The sequence below is a fragment of the Hyperoodon ampullatus genome (assembly GCF_949752795.1).
Source record: "Hyperoodon ampullatus genome assembly, chromosome: 11".
Taxonomy (NCBI): domain Eukaryota; kingdom Metazoa; phylum Chordata; class Mammalia; order Artiodactyla; family Ziphiidae; genus Hyperoodon; species Hyperoodon ampullatus.
The window spans coordinates 66,323,277-66,339,135 of NC_136924.1; the positions used below are offsets into that span (position 1 = coordinate 66,323,277).

The 15,859-nt window shown below is 39.1% G+C and overlaps 1 protein-coding gene across 1 annotated transcript in view; it reads left to right on the forward strand.

Annotated features, from left to right (window-relative positions):
* Positions 1 to 8,706: 8,706 nt before the first annotated feature.
* RXYLT1 (ribitol xylosyltransferase 1) overlaps positions 8,707 to 15,859 on the forward strand; it is a gene marked incomplete at its 5' end in the record, with an annotated part of 33,645 nt that continues 26,492 nt past the window's right edge. The window contains 2 exons of the mRNA XM_079715254.1: positions 8,707 to 8,875; positions 11,151 to 11,294. Coding sequence (XP_079571380.1) covers positions 8,707 to 8,875; positions 11,151 to 11,294 — 313 coding nt within the window. The remainder of the gene's footprint in view (positions 8,876 to 11,150; positions 11,295 to 15,859) is intronic.

Sequence of the window (15,859 nt, forward strand, 5' to 3'; positions counted from 1 at the left end):
ATCACTTATATGAAGAATATTTTTTTAAATGATACAAATGAACTTATTTACAAAACAGAAACAGACTCACAGACTTAGAGAAGGAACTTATGGTTACCAGGGGGAAAGGGTTGGGGGGAGGGATAGATTGGGAATTTGGGATTGACATGTACACACTTCTATATTTAAAATAGACAACCAACAAGGATCTACTGTATAGCACAGGGAACTCTGCTCAATATTCTGTAATAACCTAAATGGGAAAAGAATTTGAAAAAGAATAGATACATGTATATGTATAACTGAATCACTTTCCTGTACACCTGAAACTAACACAACATTGTTAATCAACTGTGCTCCAATATAAATTAAAAAGAAAGAGCAAACATGCACAAGAGATAAAAAACTTAACAAAGTTTAGCAGAAGACTGCATATAGCAATTATCACTGCATACACAAAGGTTTAGAGTCCCATGAGGCAAATACTAATTAAAAGGTAAAAACCAACTATATGCTGCTTGAGAGACAAACCTAAAGTAAAATAAAACAGAAAAGTAAAAAAAAAAAAAAAAAAAAAAAGACAGTTTAAATTGTAGCCACAAGCAAAAAAAAAAAAAAAAAAATGCTGATAGGGAAATATCAATTTAAGGTAGAGTTCAAATCAAAAAAGAATTAAATGTAATAAAGAAGACATTTAAGAGTGATAAAAATAACAATTCACAATGGAGAGAGAGTAGTTATTAACTAACAGATATGTCCCCACAAAACAGGAGGTACAACTTCAGGCCTGTGTGAAGCAAGGGAGTAGAACTGAACCCCTTACATAAAGTCTAGAGTTTCGGTCTGTCCCATCCATAGAGAAATGGGAAATTCTGCCCATAGCACTAGAAGCTATGAATTAACTTATTGGCTGCTCAGACACTTGGAAGTAAAACAAAGTCACCCAGGAAAATAAAAATCCCAAGCCTGCTACATTGACGTGTGTGGGATCTGAATGTTCAAAATCTGCTTAGACAAGAACAAAAGGCTAAGATAATATTCAAATTAGTCAAGGTAAATCAATCGCAGTATCTTCCCACATTGTAGTGCTGTACAGCAATGAAAATGATCAACACTACCACACACAAATATGCGTGAACCTTACAAGTACAGTGTTGAATGAAAGAATCTGTTCAGAAAACTACATGAAGTTTAAATACAAACAGACCCAAGTGACAGTGATAAAATGGGGATTATCTTGTGCAGGATGGAAGTGATATTGACTGACAGGCAGGCTTCTGAGCTGCCTGTAATGTTGGTTCTCAATCTGGGTGTGAGTTTCAGAAAGGTGTTCTATTTGTGAAAATGTATTAAGCTGTACACTTATGATATTGCCCTTTTCTATATGAATATTACATGTATACTTCATTATCTCCATTATACATTAGACTTCAATAAAAAGAAAGGAAAATATGTCCTGAGCTGTTGAAACTCAATTAAAACCAGATCCCATTCTCTAGAGACATTTTCACAACCCAGCCCAGGGTTGTGCAACTTTCATTTGTCCGTTAGCCAGGACAAATGAAACTCCTTCAGGAAACAAACAACAACGTTTACCTGATAAACTCACAAGGAAAAAAATTACAAACATTCAAATATGACCAATACCAATAGTGGTATTGGTAACAGTATTTTGTAAACTAAGTTTTCATTTCCCAAAAAGAATGCCAGAAAAACCCATTGATCAATGAAAACTAAGTTTATTGGAGTTAGTGTGGTAAGGAAAGACACAAACCGGACAGAGTCTGAATGATGACTCAGAAGAATAAAATCAAGACAGGATACGTGTCGGGTTTTAGGGCCTGAGCTAGATGATTTTAAGATGAGTCTTGGAGGGCAGGGAACTGGTTGGGATTGGGTAAAATTTATGACATAATAGTTTTGGGTAGATAAACACAGTGAAACTAAGGTCTTGAAGCAAGTTCTTGATAAGTAAGATATTTTCATTGGTTTACAACCAGGAGCAAGTATTTCCTAGAGGAATTATCTAAGCTAGATTTGCCTGGTCCCAGTGCTGATTAGTCAAAAACAGGAAAGAATGATTTAGTCCAGAATTGATCAGCACATGGACAGGACAGTATGGTGTTTTCAGTGGTTTGCATTTATATCTTCAAACACAAAAATGATCTTTTCAAATTTGAAATGATATACACAAATACAAAATTATATTTTTTAATACAAAAATAAGATTTTCAAATACAAAAAATATATATACTTTTTCAAATACAAAACTTTGATAAACATAGTAAATAAAAATATAAATTAACAATAAATGTTAAAACTGTTGTTATTCAAATTATTGACATAATGTTAATGAAAATAAAAAAATTTTTAAATCCAAACATTAAATAAAAATAAAACAAAAACTAAATTAAATTAAATTTTTAAAAGATTCAATGAGTGCACCTTTTTATAGGTAATGAGCTATAATTTGTTTCAAAGAAAGCCTTTCTGGCTTACCTTTGTCTTCCTTAGTTTTATTATAAAACGATTAAGGTTCCAAGTCAGGGACTTCCCTGGTCATCCAGTGGCTAAGACTCCATGCTCCCAGTGCAGGGGGCCCAGGTTCGATCCCTGGTCAGGGAACTAGATCCCTCATGCCGCAACTAAGAGTTTACATGCTGCAACTAGAAGATCCTGCGTGCCCCAACTAAAGACCTGGTGCAGCCAAATAAATAAATAAACTTTTTTTTTTAAAAGGGTTCCAATTCAGTTGCTAGGATCACTTTCAATTCCGTCATGTTACTATTCTTGTTCAGAACGTTTTGATTAAAATACAGATTACTCTTGCAAAAGAAACTTTTATCAGTTATTGTTTCTTCCTCCTCTTCTGGATTATGGAGATAAGTGAAGACGTTGCCTCATTCAAAACTTCAGTTCAGCGTAAAATAAATTTCTCTCTTAAGTCACTGTTATTTTGAGTCTCGGCTACATGTAGCCAAACCTAACTATTACAGAAAATCCAATAAAAGATTTGCAAACATTATGGATAAAATTATAAAGCTTTATTGAAAGACTTTAAGTTAGACCTAAATGGTATCTTACTATCCATTTTCTTCTGTGCTTTGTTTTTGTCACTCAATGTTATGTTTTTACATTTTTCCATTGACACGAGTGTATCAGGGCCTGTGCCCTGGAGGATATCACACATGGCCACAGGAGATAAACATAAGCATGTTCCTTGCTTGTATAGAATTATATTGGGCACAATTTGAATGCCCATAAATAGATTAAAAGATTCAATATTTTAAAAGTCAATTATCCCCAAATTATTCTATAAATACAATAAAATTCTGATTCCAAATTCCAATTCAAGAGGGGTTTTTAGTGAAATTAACAAATTAATTCTAATGTACAGGGGAAAGCAAAGGGCCAAGAATAGCCAAGGCGGTATTTTTTTTAAAAAAAGAAAAGAACAAGTTAGGGAGACTTGCCTTTCTAAATATAAAGACTTATTATAAAGCTTTAGTAACTGAAACAGTTAGTTAATAGTAACTAAGAGAGTTACAGTTATAGTAACTGACACAGGAAAGGCAGAGGAATAAGACTAGATCCACACATACAAGAAATCCTGATGTTGGCAGAGGGAGTATTGCAGATTAGTCATTAAACAATGATCTAACAATAATTGTTAATGGCATGATTTGTAACACATACAGGTGGGAAGTCTCAATACTGTAACATGTCGTTTCTATTTATTCTATAAATTCAATACACTTTTAATTGACTCCAAGTAAATTTTTCTTTTTTAAAAATTTTTATTGGAGTATAGTTGATTTACAATGTTGTGTTAGTTTCTACTGTACAGCAAAGTGAATCAGGTATATGTATACATATATCCCCTCTTTTTTAAGATTTCCTTCCCATTTAGGTCACCACAGAGCATTGAGTAGAGTTCCCTGTGCTATACAGTAGGTTCCCATTAGTTATCTATTTTATACATAGTACTGTATATATGTCAATCCCAATCTCCCAATTCATCCCACCCCCCTTTCCCCCTTGGTATCCATAAGTTTGTCCTCTACATCTGTGTCGCTATTTCTACTTTGCAAATAAGTCCATCTGTACCATTTTTCTAGATTCCACATATAAGTGATATTATACAATATTTGTTTTTCTTTTTCTGACTTACTTCAATCTGTATGACAGTCTCTAGGTCCATCCACATCTCTGCAAATGGCACTATTTCATTTCTTTTTGTGGCTGAGTAATATTCCATTGTATATATATATACCACATCTTTATCCATTCCTCTGTTGATGGACATTTAGGTTGCTTCCATGTCCTGGCTATTGTAAATAGTGCTGCAATGAACATTGGGGTGCATGTGTCTATTTGAATTATAGTTTTCTCAGAGTATATGCCCAGGACTGTGATTGCTGGATCATATGGTAGATCTATTTTTAGTTTTTTAAGGAACCTCTGTACTGTTCTTCATAGTGGCTGTATCAATTTTCATTCCCACCAACAGTGTAGGAGGGTTCCCTTTTCTCCACATCCTCTCCAGCATTTATTGCTTGCAGATTTTTTGATGATGGCCATTCTGACTGGTGTGAGGTGATATCTCTTTGTAGTTTTGATTTGCATTTCTCTAATAATTAGTGATGTTGAGCATCCTTTCATGTGCTTTTTGACCATCTGTATGTCTTCTCTGGAGAAATATCTATTTAGGTCTTCTGCCCATTTTTTGATTGGGTTGTTTGTTTTTTTGATATTGAGCCACATGAGCTGTTTGTATATTTTGGAGATTAATCCCTTGTCAGTCACTTTGTTTACAAATATTTTCTCCCATTCTGAGGGTTGACTTTATGGTTTTGTTTATGGTTTCCTTTGCTGTGTAAAAGTTTTAAGTTTAATTAGGTCCCATTTGGTTTTTGTTTGTTTGTTTGTTTTCATTTTCATTATTCTAGGAGGTGGGTCAAAAAAGATATTTCTGCAATTTATGTCAAAAAGTATTCTGCTTATGTTTTCCTCTAAGAGTTTTATAGTGTCTGGCCTTACATTTAGGTCTTTAATCCATTTTGAGTTTATTTTCGTGTATGGTGTTAGGGAGTGTTCTAATTTCATTCTTTTACATGTAGCCGTCCAGTTTTCCCAGCACCACTTATCAAAGAGATTGTCTTTTCTCCATTGTATATCCTTGCCTCCTTTGTCATAGATTAGTTGACCACAGGGAGTAGGTTTATCTCTGGGCTTTCCATCCTGTGTGTTGATCTATATTTCTGTTTTTGAGCCAGTACCATACTGTCTTGATTACTGTAGCTTTGTAGTATAGTCTGAAGTCAGGGAGACTGATTCCTCCAGCTCCATTTTTCTTTCTCAAGATTTCTTTGGCTATTCGAGGCCTTTTGTGTTTCTATACAAATTGTAAAATTTTTTGTTCAAATTGTGTGAAAAATGCCATTGGTAACTTGATAGGGATTGCATTCAATCTGTAGATTGCTTTGGGTAGTATAGTTATTTTCACAATATTGATTCTTCCAATCCAAGATCATGGTATATCTCTCCATCTGTTTGTGTGGTCTTTGATTTCTTACATCAGTGTCTTACAGTTTTCTGAGTATAGGTATTGCATCCTTAGGTAGTCTTATTCCTAGGTAATTTATTCTTTTTGTTGCGATGGTAAGTGGAATTGTTCCTTAATTTCTATTTCTGACCTTTTGTTGTTAGTGCCAAGTAAATTTTTCTTAAAGAATACACACATGCACACACACACACACACCAAACTATAAAAATGATTGATGAATTTAGCTATATTAAAATTTAGAATGTCTTTACAATAGAAGATAATATAAATAAATTTAGTAGACCAGCCAAAATTGGAAAAATAGATTTGCAATAAACAACAAATGATTACTATAGAAAGTAAATTTAGAAGTCATATAATCAAAAGTAAAAGATAAACAGTGAATAGAAAATGGTATACAAATATGGACAATTTACAGAAGAGGTAAACAAAAAAACAGTAAATATAATTAAAAAGTACTAACCCTCACTATTATCCAGGGAAATGATAATTAAAACAACAGAATGTCATTTCAACCATCACATAGGTAAAATTTTAAAAGCCAAATCAAATCTTTACCTCTTAAAATTCCACACACCCTCTCTCTTATAATCACTACTAGATTAAATAAGAAGCCCAAATTCTGTCTAATTCATAGTGTGGATAGACCATAATTTATTTACTAATTTCGCTATTAATAAGCATTTACCTAGTTTCTAGTTTTTTGGGCCCTACAGACAATGCTGCAAATAAATATCTTTATACATAAAAAAAAAAAAAAAAAAAAAGAGAGAGAAGCCGGGACTATCCCTCGTGGTCCAGTGGTAAAGAATCCGCCTTCCAATGCTGGGGACACGTATTCGATCCCTGGTCAGGGAACTAAGATCCCACGTGCCGCAGGACAACTAAGCCCGCAAGCCGCAACTAGTGAGCCTGCGCACCACAACTACTGAGCCCACGTGCCGCAACTACTGAAGGCCGTGTGCTGCAACTACAGAAGCCTGTGCACCTAGAGCCTATGCTCCACAACAAGAGGAGCCACTGCAATAAGCCCACACACCACAATGAAGAGTAGCCCCCACTCGCTGCAACTAGAGAAAGCCTGCACGCAACAACAAAGACCCAGTGCAGCCAAAAAAAAAAAAGGAATGTTTTCATTACATTTAAGTAGAGAATCGTATGCGGAAATACTGTCAAGAAGGTTTTATCGCTTAACTTATGTGGAACCCAAACATAGCAATTAACATGGCCAAGCTGGTGGAAATGATTTTCAATGCTTGATCTGGATATTTTGAGTATGTGAGCTACTTCCCACGTGGTATAATGTTGATTGTTCTCAATTAATGTCTTGATTTGATCACTATCAACTTCAGCTAGTCTACCCGACCGTGGAGCATCGTCCAGCGAGAAATCTCCAGCACGAAACTTCTCAAACCAGTTTTGATATGTTTGATCAGTCACAGCACCTTCTCCATACACTGCACAGATCTTTTTTTTTTTTTTTTTTTTTTTTTTTGCGGTACACGGGCCTCTCACTGTTGTGGCCTCTCCCGTTGCGGAGCACAGGCTCCAGATGCGCAGGCTCAGCGGCCGTGGCTCACGGGCCCAGCCACTCCGCGGCATGTGGGATCCTCCCGGACCGGGGCACGAACCCGTGTCCCCTGCATCGGCAGGCGGACTCTCAACCACTGCGCCACCAGGGAAGCCCGCGCACAGATCTTTTTTTGTTGTTGTTTCAGTTGCATTTTTACCTTTCTTGAAATAATAAATCATAATATGCCGAAAATGTTGCTTTTTTCTTCCATCTTCAATATTAAAATGGCTACACAAAAACTCACCAATTCTGATGTCTTTTTTTTTTAATGTACGCTGATATGACAGCTGTCACATACAATCTAGCAAAATTGTTTCAAATGAAGTTTAGTCCAGTGGTTAAGACTTCCCCTTCCAATGAAGGGCGTGCAGGTTCGATCCTGATTGAGGAGCTAAGATCCCACATGACTTTCAGGCAAAAAACCAAACATAAAACAGAAGCAATATTGTAACAAATTCAATAAAGAATTTAAAAATGGTCCACAGGGAAAAAAAATCGTTAAAAAACACCAATTCGTTAAAGATAAGCTTTTACCAGCAAAGAGGTTGGAAACTTTATCCAGAAATGTTAAGACTGCATCGGGATAGAGTTGAATCTGTCAGAACACAACAGCTTAAAGCTCTAACTGTCTACTCCACACTCATGTCCTACAAGCTTTCCAGCTAAGAAGACTGCCAGACAAGTTGAACAGCAAAACCAGATACAACTGACCAAAAAAAAAAAAAAAGCCCAACTTAGCAAGGCTTGACATAGAAAAGGGATAGACAACATTCAATTTTACAGCCTCTATTTGACAAAAGACTGCATGCCTATGTGCATTCAAGTCACATCATAGTAATTAAACTCAATTTTTTTCATATTTTTATTGTAGCAAGGTATATATAATATGATGTTTGCCGTTCTAACCATTTCTAAGTGTACCGTTGAGTGGGAATTACATTCACAATGTTGTGCCACTACCACCACTTAAATTTTTTAACGGACATTTATATTCATTCGTCTGTCAATACCGCAGGCTGGGATGGAGATCACATGTTGAACAAAAACTGCCATGGTCCATGCCTTCCTGTGGCCTTAGTGGACTAAGGTGCTGTTTTGGGTTTTTTTCTTTGAGGTCAGATGATGGTGAAGTCTTTCTGTACATCGGAAGATGGGGAGGGTTGAAAGTGGCCGTGGATACACTGCAGAGGTCATGGATTAGCGCGGGCGAAGGGGCGGTCTTCCAACGCCCGATTCCAGAGTCCGAGGCAAGAAGGATCTTAGCGCTCCCCGAAAGGGCGGGGCCGATGGCAGGGCGGGACGGAGGAGCCGCAGAGAGGCTTAGGCGGGGCTGAGGGCGAGGGGCGGGGGCGAGGGGCGGGGGCGAGGGGCGGGGGCGGGGGCGAGGGGCGGGGGCGAGGGGCGGGGGCGAGGGGCGGGGTCGGGGCGCGTCTGGGCGGAAGCGGCGGGCGGGTCCGTTTCGGGTGACTCCTCCCTCCGGCAGGGCCTGAGTCCGCCCCCGGCGACGCTAGGGCCGCGGCGCAGGGTGGCGGTTTCACCTCCGGCCCATGTTCACAGTGGTGGTGGCCTGAGGGGAAGGCTGAGTGGGATGCGGCTGACTCGGAAGCGTCTCTGCTCGATTCTTATCGCCCTGTACTGCCTCTTCTCCATCTACGCCGCCTACCACGTCTTCTTCGGGCGCCGCCGCCGGACGCAGGACGCGTCTTTGCGGGGCCTCAGGAAGGGGGCTGCCCCGGCGCGGGAGAGGCGAGGCCGAGGTAGGACACCGGCCCGCGCCCTCCCTCCTCGGCGGCGCGCCGGGACTCGGGGCTGCGGGCTGGTGGGGGCTGGGCTAGCGGAGCCGCGCGGCCACCGGTCCCGCTCTCGGGTCCGGGATTGCCCCCGGGCCCCGGGGTGCGCTTTTCCTCCTTCAGCTCTCGGTAGCCAGCCCAGGCCTCGGGATTGGAGGATGTATGTATGAATGCCCCCGTCCTCGCCCAAGTCTCACACGCCGTCCCCACTCCCTACCTCTGGGGCTGACAGGTGCGCACACCTTTAAAACACATTTTAAATATCCAAGATATTTAGGTCTTCTGCCCATTTTTGGATTGGGTTGTTTGTTTCTTTGCTATTGAGCTGCATGAGCTGCTTGTAAATTTTGGAGATTAATCCTTTGTCAGTTGCTTCATTTGCAAATATTTTCTCCCATTCTGAGGGTTGTCTTTTGGTCTTGTTTATGGTTTCCTTTGCTGTGCAAAAACTTTGAAGTTTCATTAGGTCCCATTTGTTTATTTTTGTTTTTATTTCCATTTCTCTAGGAGGTGGATCAAAAAGGATCTTGCTGTGATTTGTGTCATAGAGTGTTCTGCCTATGTTTTCCTCTAAGAGTTTGATAGTCTGGCCTTACATTGAGGTCTTTAATCCATTTTGAGTTTATTTTTCTGTATGGTGTTAGGGAGTGTTCTAATTTCATACTTTTGCATGTAGCTGTCCAGTTTTCCCAGCACCACTTATTGAAGAGGCTGTCTTTTCTCCACATAATTCAAAAAGAGTCATGTACCACAATGTTCATTGCAGCTCTATTTACAATAGCCAGGACATGGAGGCAACCTAAGTGTCCCTCAACAGATGAATGGATAAAGAAGATGTGGCACATGTATGCAATGGAATAATCCTCACTAAAAAGAAACGAAATTGAGTTATTTGTAGTGAGGTGGATGGACCTAGAATCTGTCATACGGAGTGAAGTATGTCAGAAAGAGAAAAACAAATACCATATGCTAACACATATATATAGAATCTAAGAAAAAAAAAAGTCATGAAGAACCTAGGGGTAAGACGGGAATAAAGACACAGACCTACTCGAGAATGGACTTGAGGATATGGGAGGGGGAAAGGTAAGCTGTGACAAAGTGAGAGAGTGGCATGGACATATATACACTACCAAACGTAAAATAGATAGCTAGTGGGAAACAGCCGCATAGCACAGGGAGATCAGCTAGGTGGTTTGTGACCACCTAGAGGGGTGGGATAGGGAGGGTGGGAGGGAGGGAGACGCAAGAGGGAAGAGAGATGGGAACATATGTATATGTATAACTGATTCACTTTGTTATAAAGCAGAAACTAACACACCATTGTAAAGCAATTATACTCCAATAAAGATGTTAAAAAAAAAATCCAAGATATTGTCACGAAATGCCAGAGATTCGCTGGAATGCTGCTGGCTTAAGGACATCTATTCCCATATTGAAACAAAGAGCCTGCTCTAATCCTGCCGTGACTTCGGAAGGCCAGAGCGCTTCATCTCCAAGTGTTGATCCCCTCTCTTGTGTGTGTGTGTGTGTGTGTGTGTGTGTGTATTTTTTTTTCAGTATGTGGGCCTCTCACTGTTGTGGCCTCTCCCATTGCGGAGCACAGGCTCTGGACACGCAGGCTCAGCGGCCATGGCTCACGGGCCTAGCCGCTCCGTGGCATGTGGGATCTTCCCAGACCGGGGCACGAACCCGTGTGCCCTCCGTCGGCAGGCGGACTCTGAAGCACTGCGCCACCAGGGAAGCCCCCTCTCTTGTATTTTGACCTATGTCAGGATCGGACTCAGGCTTATTTCTCTCTTCTTTCAGAATTTTGCACAATAGTATCTGAAACTGTGGGACACTTTTCATGTTGAAGTCAAGTTTTTATGTATAGGTTGTGTTACATATATACGATCTGTAAAGAACTGGCAAAAGTTAAACTTGTAACTTGATGTGTATTACTGTACCCAGTCATTTTAGAAGGCTTTGTTTGGGAGAGAGAATTTCCTGCCTCGTGTTAACATTTTATTATTTTATATCAAGCTCTTTTAGGGTAACAGTTCAATCAAAATTAAGTTATGATTTCCTTTTTTTATTTTTACAGTGTTTAACCAGTTCAAATTCTGTTGCTTTATCTCTTTGAAAAATTGAAGTTAGGATGCAATTAAAACTCCCTAACATCTAATTTAAATGGCTTGAATTTATCTACAACTGCAGCTCTACCTTATTGATAACACTTGTTACTCTTTTTATAACATAGAACAATCTACTTTGAGAAGTGAAGAATGGAATCCTTGGGAAGAAGATGAAAAAAATGAGCAAAAACACAGACTGCAGATATTAAATAAGTCCACAAAAGAGAAAAAAGACTTCCATGTACAAATCTGGGGCAAAGCTGCCATTGGTAAGTTAATGTTTAAAGCTAAGACATGTAAGCAGCACTTTGTTAGTATATTTACAATTTATTTCATCATTTGTTAAGACATCCTGATGCATTTTTTCACTTTTTCTCAGTATTCCATTTCTGTTTTCTGTTAGACAACATCTGTGTAAATGCACACACACACACACACACACACATGCACACATATATTTTATTGTTGGTCTTTAGCAGAGCACAGCTTTATTTGTCAATACAAAGAGTAGGTTGTGTATGCATAATTATACTGAAATGCCTATGTCAACTGAATTTTCATGGAATTATGTGTTTATTGGACACTTGATGCACAAGTATAAGATGTGGCCCCTGCCCTTAATGGCCAAACAAGTTTGGGAAACATTGAACTAAACAAAGTTAAACAAGGTTCTTTATAGCAGGGCTTTGTCAGAGCCTTTAATATGCCAGTGTTAATTGTGAATGTCTAAGAAGGGGATATAGTATGTAGTTGATTAAACTTGTTTGCTCACAAAAGCATTTTTGCTCTGAGTTTCATGAGAGTCTAGTGTTCCAAGTTATATGATATGCTGAATTAGAGAATGGGGGACCCTCAATGACAGAAGAGTCAGAAAGAATTTAGTGAGTTAGAAGGGGCTTTCTTTGGCCATAAAACATTAGTTAGCTTTAAGTACAGTAAGGGATATGGATAGAAGGTACCAGGTGAAAGGAAAGTAAACAGAATAGTAGTGCCTGACCCATGATGTTTCATAAATTCATAGGCACTTGCATACATACATATATACATCCTTGAAAATTTCTACTGACCTCTGAAGTTCTAGTACGCAGACCCAGGCATCCAATCATCAAGTTCTAGCAACTTTTTTCTCTATAAAATCTCTAATATTAATTTCTTCCTTTAAATTTCCACTTCTCCAGTCTAGTTTTTAATTATATCGACTTCTTAAATAGTTTCATGTTTCCAGAATTTTCTCATTTCAATCCAGTAGGCACAAAGTGTCCAGATGAGCTTTATCAAGCACTGCATTCATTCATCGGCCTATTCTCTAGGCACAGTCATAAGATACCAGTTATAGAAATTCCCATTCCAAAAGGGAGAAAATGGAAGGAAAATGGAGTCACAGGTTTAAGCAATTTTGATATCCAGCCAGGCAAACTCCATTAGGTTTCAATGCCTGGGAGTACTCTGTGGCTCAGAGCTTTACTTCTGGACTTTCAGCTCCATGCTTGGGAAGTCATCCTTCCATTTTCAAGAAGGTTAGCATGTGTTTGCAGCTCAGTAGTTTTATCATCCTGTTCCTGCTGTTAGGATTTTGGGAGTCCAATATGCTTGTTTCATTTCAAGCTGTCTCTGTCCCTTTTAGTCCAAGCTGGCAGTGTTTCTGCTAATATAACATTCTCAAGAACCTTGTGGGTCTCCCATTTATTTATTATTTTTTCTTTTTTGCTTTATAACAAATTTAATCAGTTATACATATACATATGTTCCCATATCCCCTCCCTTTTGTGTCTCCCTCCCACCCTCCCTATCCCACCCCTCCAGGCGGTCACAAAGCACCGAGCTGATCTCCCTGTGCTATGCGGCTGCTTCCCACTAGCTATCTACCTTACGTTTGGTAGTGTATATATGTCCATGCTGCTCTTTCACTTTGTCACAGCTTACCCTTCCCCCTCCCCATATCCTCAAGTCCATTCTCTAGTAGGTCTGTGTCTTTATTCCTGTCTTACCCCTATGTTCTTCAGGACATTTTTTTTCTTAAATTCCATATATATGTGTCAGCATACAGTATTTGTCTTTCTCTTTCTGACTTACTTCACTCTGTATGACAGACTCTAGGTCCATCCACCTCATTACAAATAGCTCAATTTCATTTCTTTTTATGGCTGAGTAATATTCCATTGTATATATGTGCCACATCTTCTTTACCCATTCATCTGATGATGGACACTTAGGTTGTTTCCATCTCCGGGCTATTGTAAATAGGGCTCCTATGAACATTTTGGTACATGTCTCTTTTTGAATTATGGTTTTCTCAGGGTATATGCCCAGTAGTGGGATTGCTGGGTCATATGGTAGTTCTATTTTTAGTTTTTTAAGGAACCTCCATACTGTTCTCCATAGTGGCTGTACCAATTCACATTCCCACCAGCAGTGCAAGAGTGTTCCCTTTTCTCCACACCCTCTCCAGCATTTATTGTTTCTAGATTTTTTGATGATGGCCATTCTGACTGGTGTGAGATGATATCTCATTGTAGTTTTTTTTTTTTTTTTTTTGTGGTATGCGGGCCTCTCACTGTTGTGGCCTCTCCCGTTGCGGAGCACAGGCTCCGGATGCGCAGGCTCAGCAGCCATGGCTCACGGGCCCAGCCGCTCCGCGGCATATGGGATCCTCCCAGACCGGGGCACGAACCCGTATCCCCTGCATCGGCAGGCGGACTCTCAACCACTGCGCCACCAGGGAGGCCCTCATTGTAGTTTTGATTTGCATTTCTCTAATGAGTAAAGATGTTGAGCATCCTTTCATGTGTTTGTTGGCAGTCTGTATATCTTCTGTGGAGAAATGTCTATTTAGGTCTTCTGCCCATTTTTGGATTGGGTTGTTTGTTTTTTTGTTATTGAGCTGCATGAGCTGCTTATAAATTTTGGAGATTAATCCTTTGTCAGTTGCTTCATTTGCAAATCTTTTCTCCCATTCTGAGGGTTGTCTTTTGGTCTTGTTTATGGTTTCCTTTGCTGTGCAAAAGCTTTGAAGTTTCATTAGGTCCCATGTGTTTATTTTTGTCTTTATTTCCATTTCTCTAGGAGGTGGGTCAAAAGGGATCTTGCTGTGATTTATGTCATAGAGTGTTCTGCCTATGTTTTCCTCTAAGAGTTTGATAGTGTCTGGCCTTACATTTAGGTCTTTAATCCATTTTGAGCTTATTTTTGTGTATGGTGTTAGGGAGTGATCTAATCTCATACTTTTACATGTCCCTGTCCAGTTTTCCCAGCACCACTTATTGAAGAGACTGTCCTTTCTCCACTGTACATTCCTGCCTCCTTTATCAAAGATAAGGTGACCATGTGTCCGTGGGTTTATCTCTGGGCTTTCTATCCTGTTCCATTGATCTATCTTTCTGTTTTTGTGCCAGTACCATACTGTCTTGATTACTGTAGCTTTGTAGTATAGTCTGAAGTCAGGGAGCCTGATTCCTCCAGCTCCATTTTTCGTTCTCAAGATTGCTTTGGCTATTCGGGGTCTTTTGTGTTTCCATACAAATTGTGAAATTTTTTGTTCTAGTTCTGTGAAAAATGCCAGTGGTAGTTTGATAGGGATTGCATTGAATCTGTAGATTGCTTTGGGTAGTAGAGTCATTTTCACAATGTTGATTCTTCCAATCCAAGAACATGGTACATCTCTCCATCTATTTGTATCATCTTTAATTTCTTTCATCAGTGTCTTATAATTTTCTGCATACAGGTCTTTTGTCTCCTTAGGTAGGTTTATTCCTAGATATTTTATTCTTTTTGTTGCAATAGTAAATAGGAGTGTTTCCTTGATTTCACTTTCAGATTTTTCATCATTAGTATATAGGAATGCCAGAGATTTCTGTGCATTAATTTTGTATCCTGCAACTTTACCAAATTCATTGATTAGCTCTAGTAGTTTTCTGGTAGCATCTTTAGGATTCTCTATGTATAGTATCATGTCATCTGCAAACAGTGACAGCTTTACTTCTTCTTTTCCAATTTGGATTCCTTTTATTTCCTTTTCTTCTCTGATTGCTGTGGCTAAAACTTCCAAAACTAGGTTGAATAAAAGTGGTGAGAGTGGGCAACCTTGTCTTGTTCCTGATCTTAGTGGAAATGGTTTCAGTTTTTCACCATTGAGGACGATGCTGGCTGTGGGTTTGTCATATATGGCCTTTATTATGTTGAGGAAAGTTCCCTCTATGCCTACTTTCTGCAGGGTTTTTATCATAAATGGATGTTGAATTTTGTCGAAAGCTTTCTCTGCATCTATTGAGATGATCATATGGTTTTTCTCCTTCAATTTGTTAATATGGTGTATCACGTTGATTGATTTGCGTATATTGAAGAATCCTTGCATTCCTGGAATAAACCCCACTTGATCATGGTGTATGATCCTTTTAATGTGCTGTTGGATTCTGTTTGCTAGTATTTTGTTGCGGATTTTTGCATCTATGTTCATCAGTGATATTGGCCTGTAGTTTTCTTTCTTTGTGACATCCTTGTCTGGTTTTGGTATCAAGGTGATGGTGGCCTTGTAGAATGAGTTTGGGAGTGTTCCTTCCTCTGAAATTGTTTGGAAGAGTTTGAGAAGGATGGGTGTTAGCTCTTCTCTAAATGCTTGATAGAATTCGCCTGTGAAGCCATCTGGTCCTGGGCTTTTGTTTGTTGGAAGATTTTTTATCACAGTTTCAATTTCAGTGCTTGTGATTGGTCTGTTCATATTTTCTATTTCTTCCTGATTCAGTCTTGGCAGGTTGTGCATTTCTAAGAATTTGTCCATTTCTTCCAGGTTGTCCATTTTATTGGCATAGAGTTGCTTGTAGTAGTCTCTCATGATCTT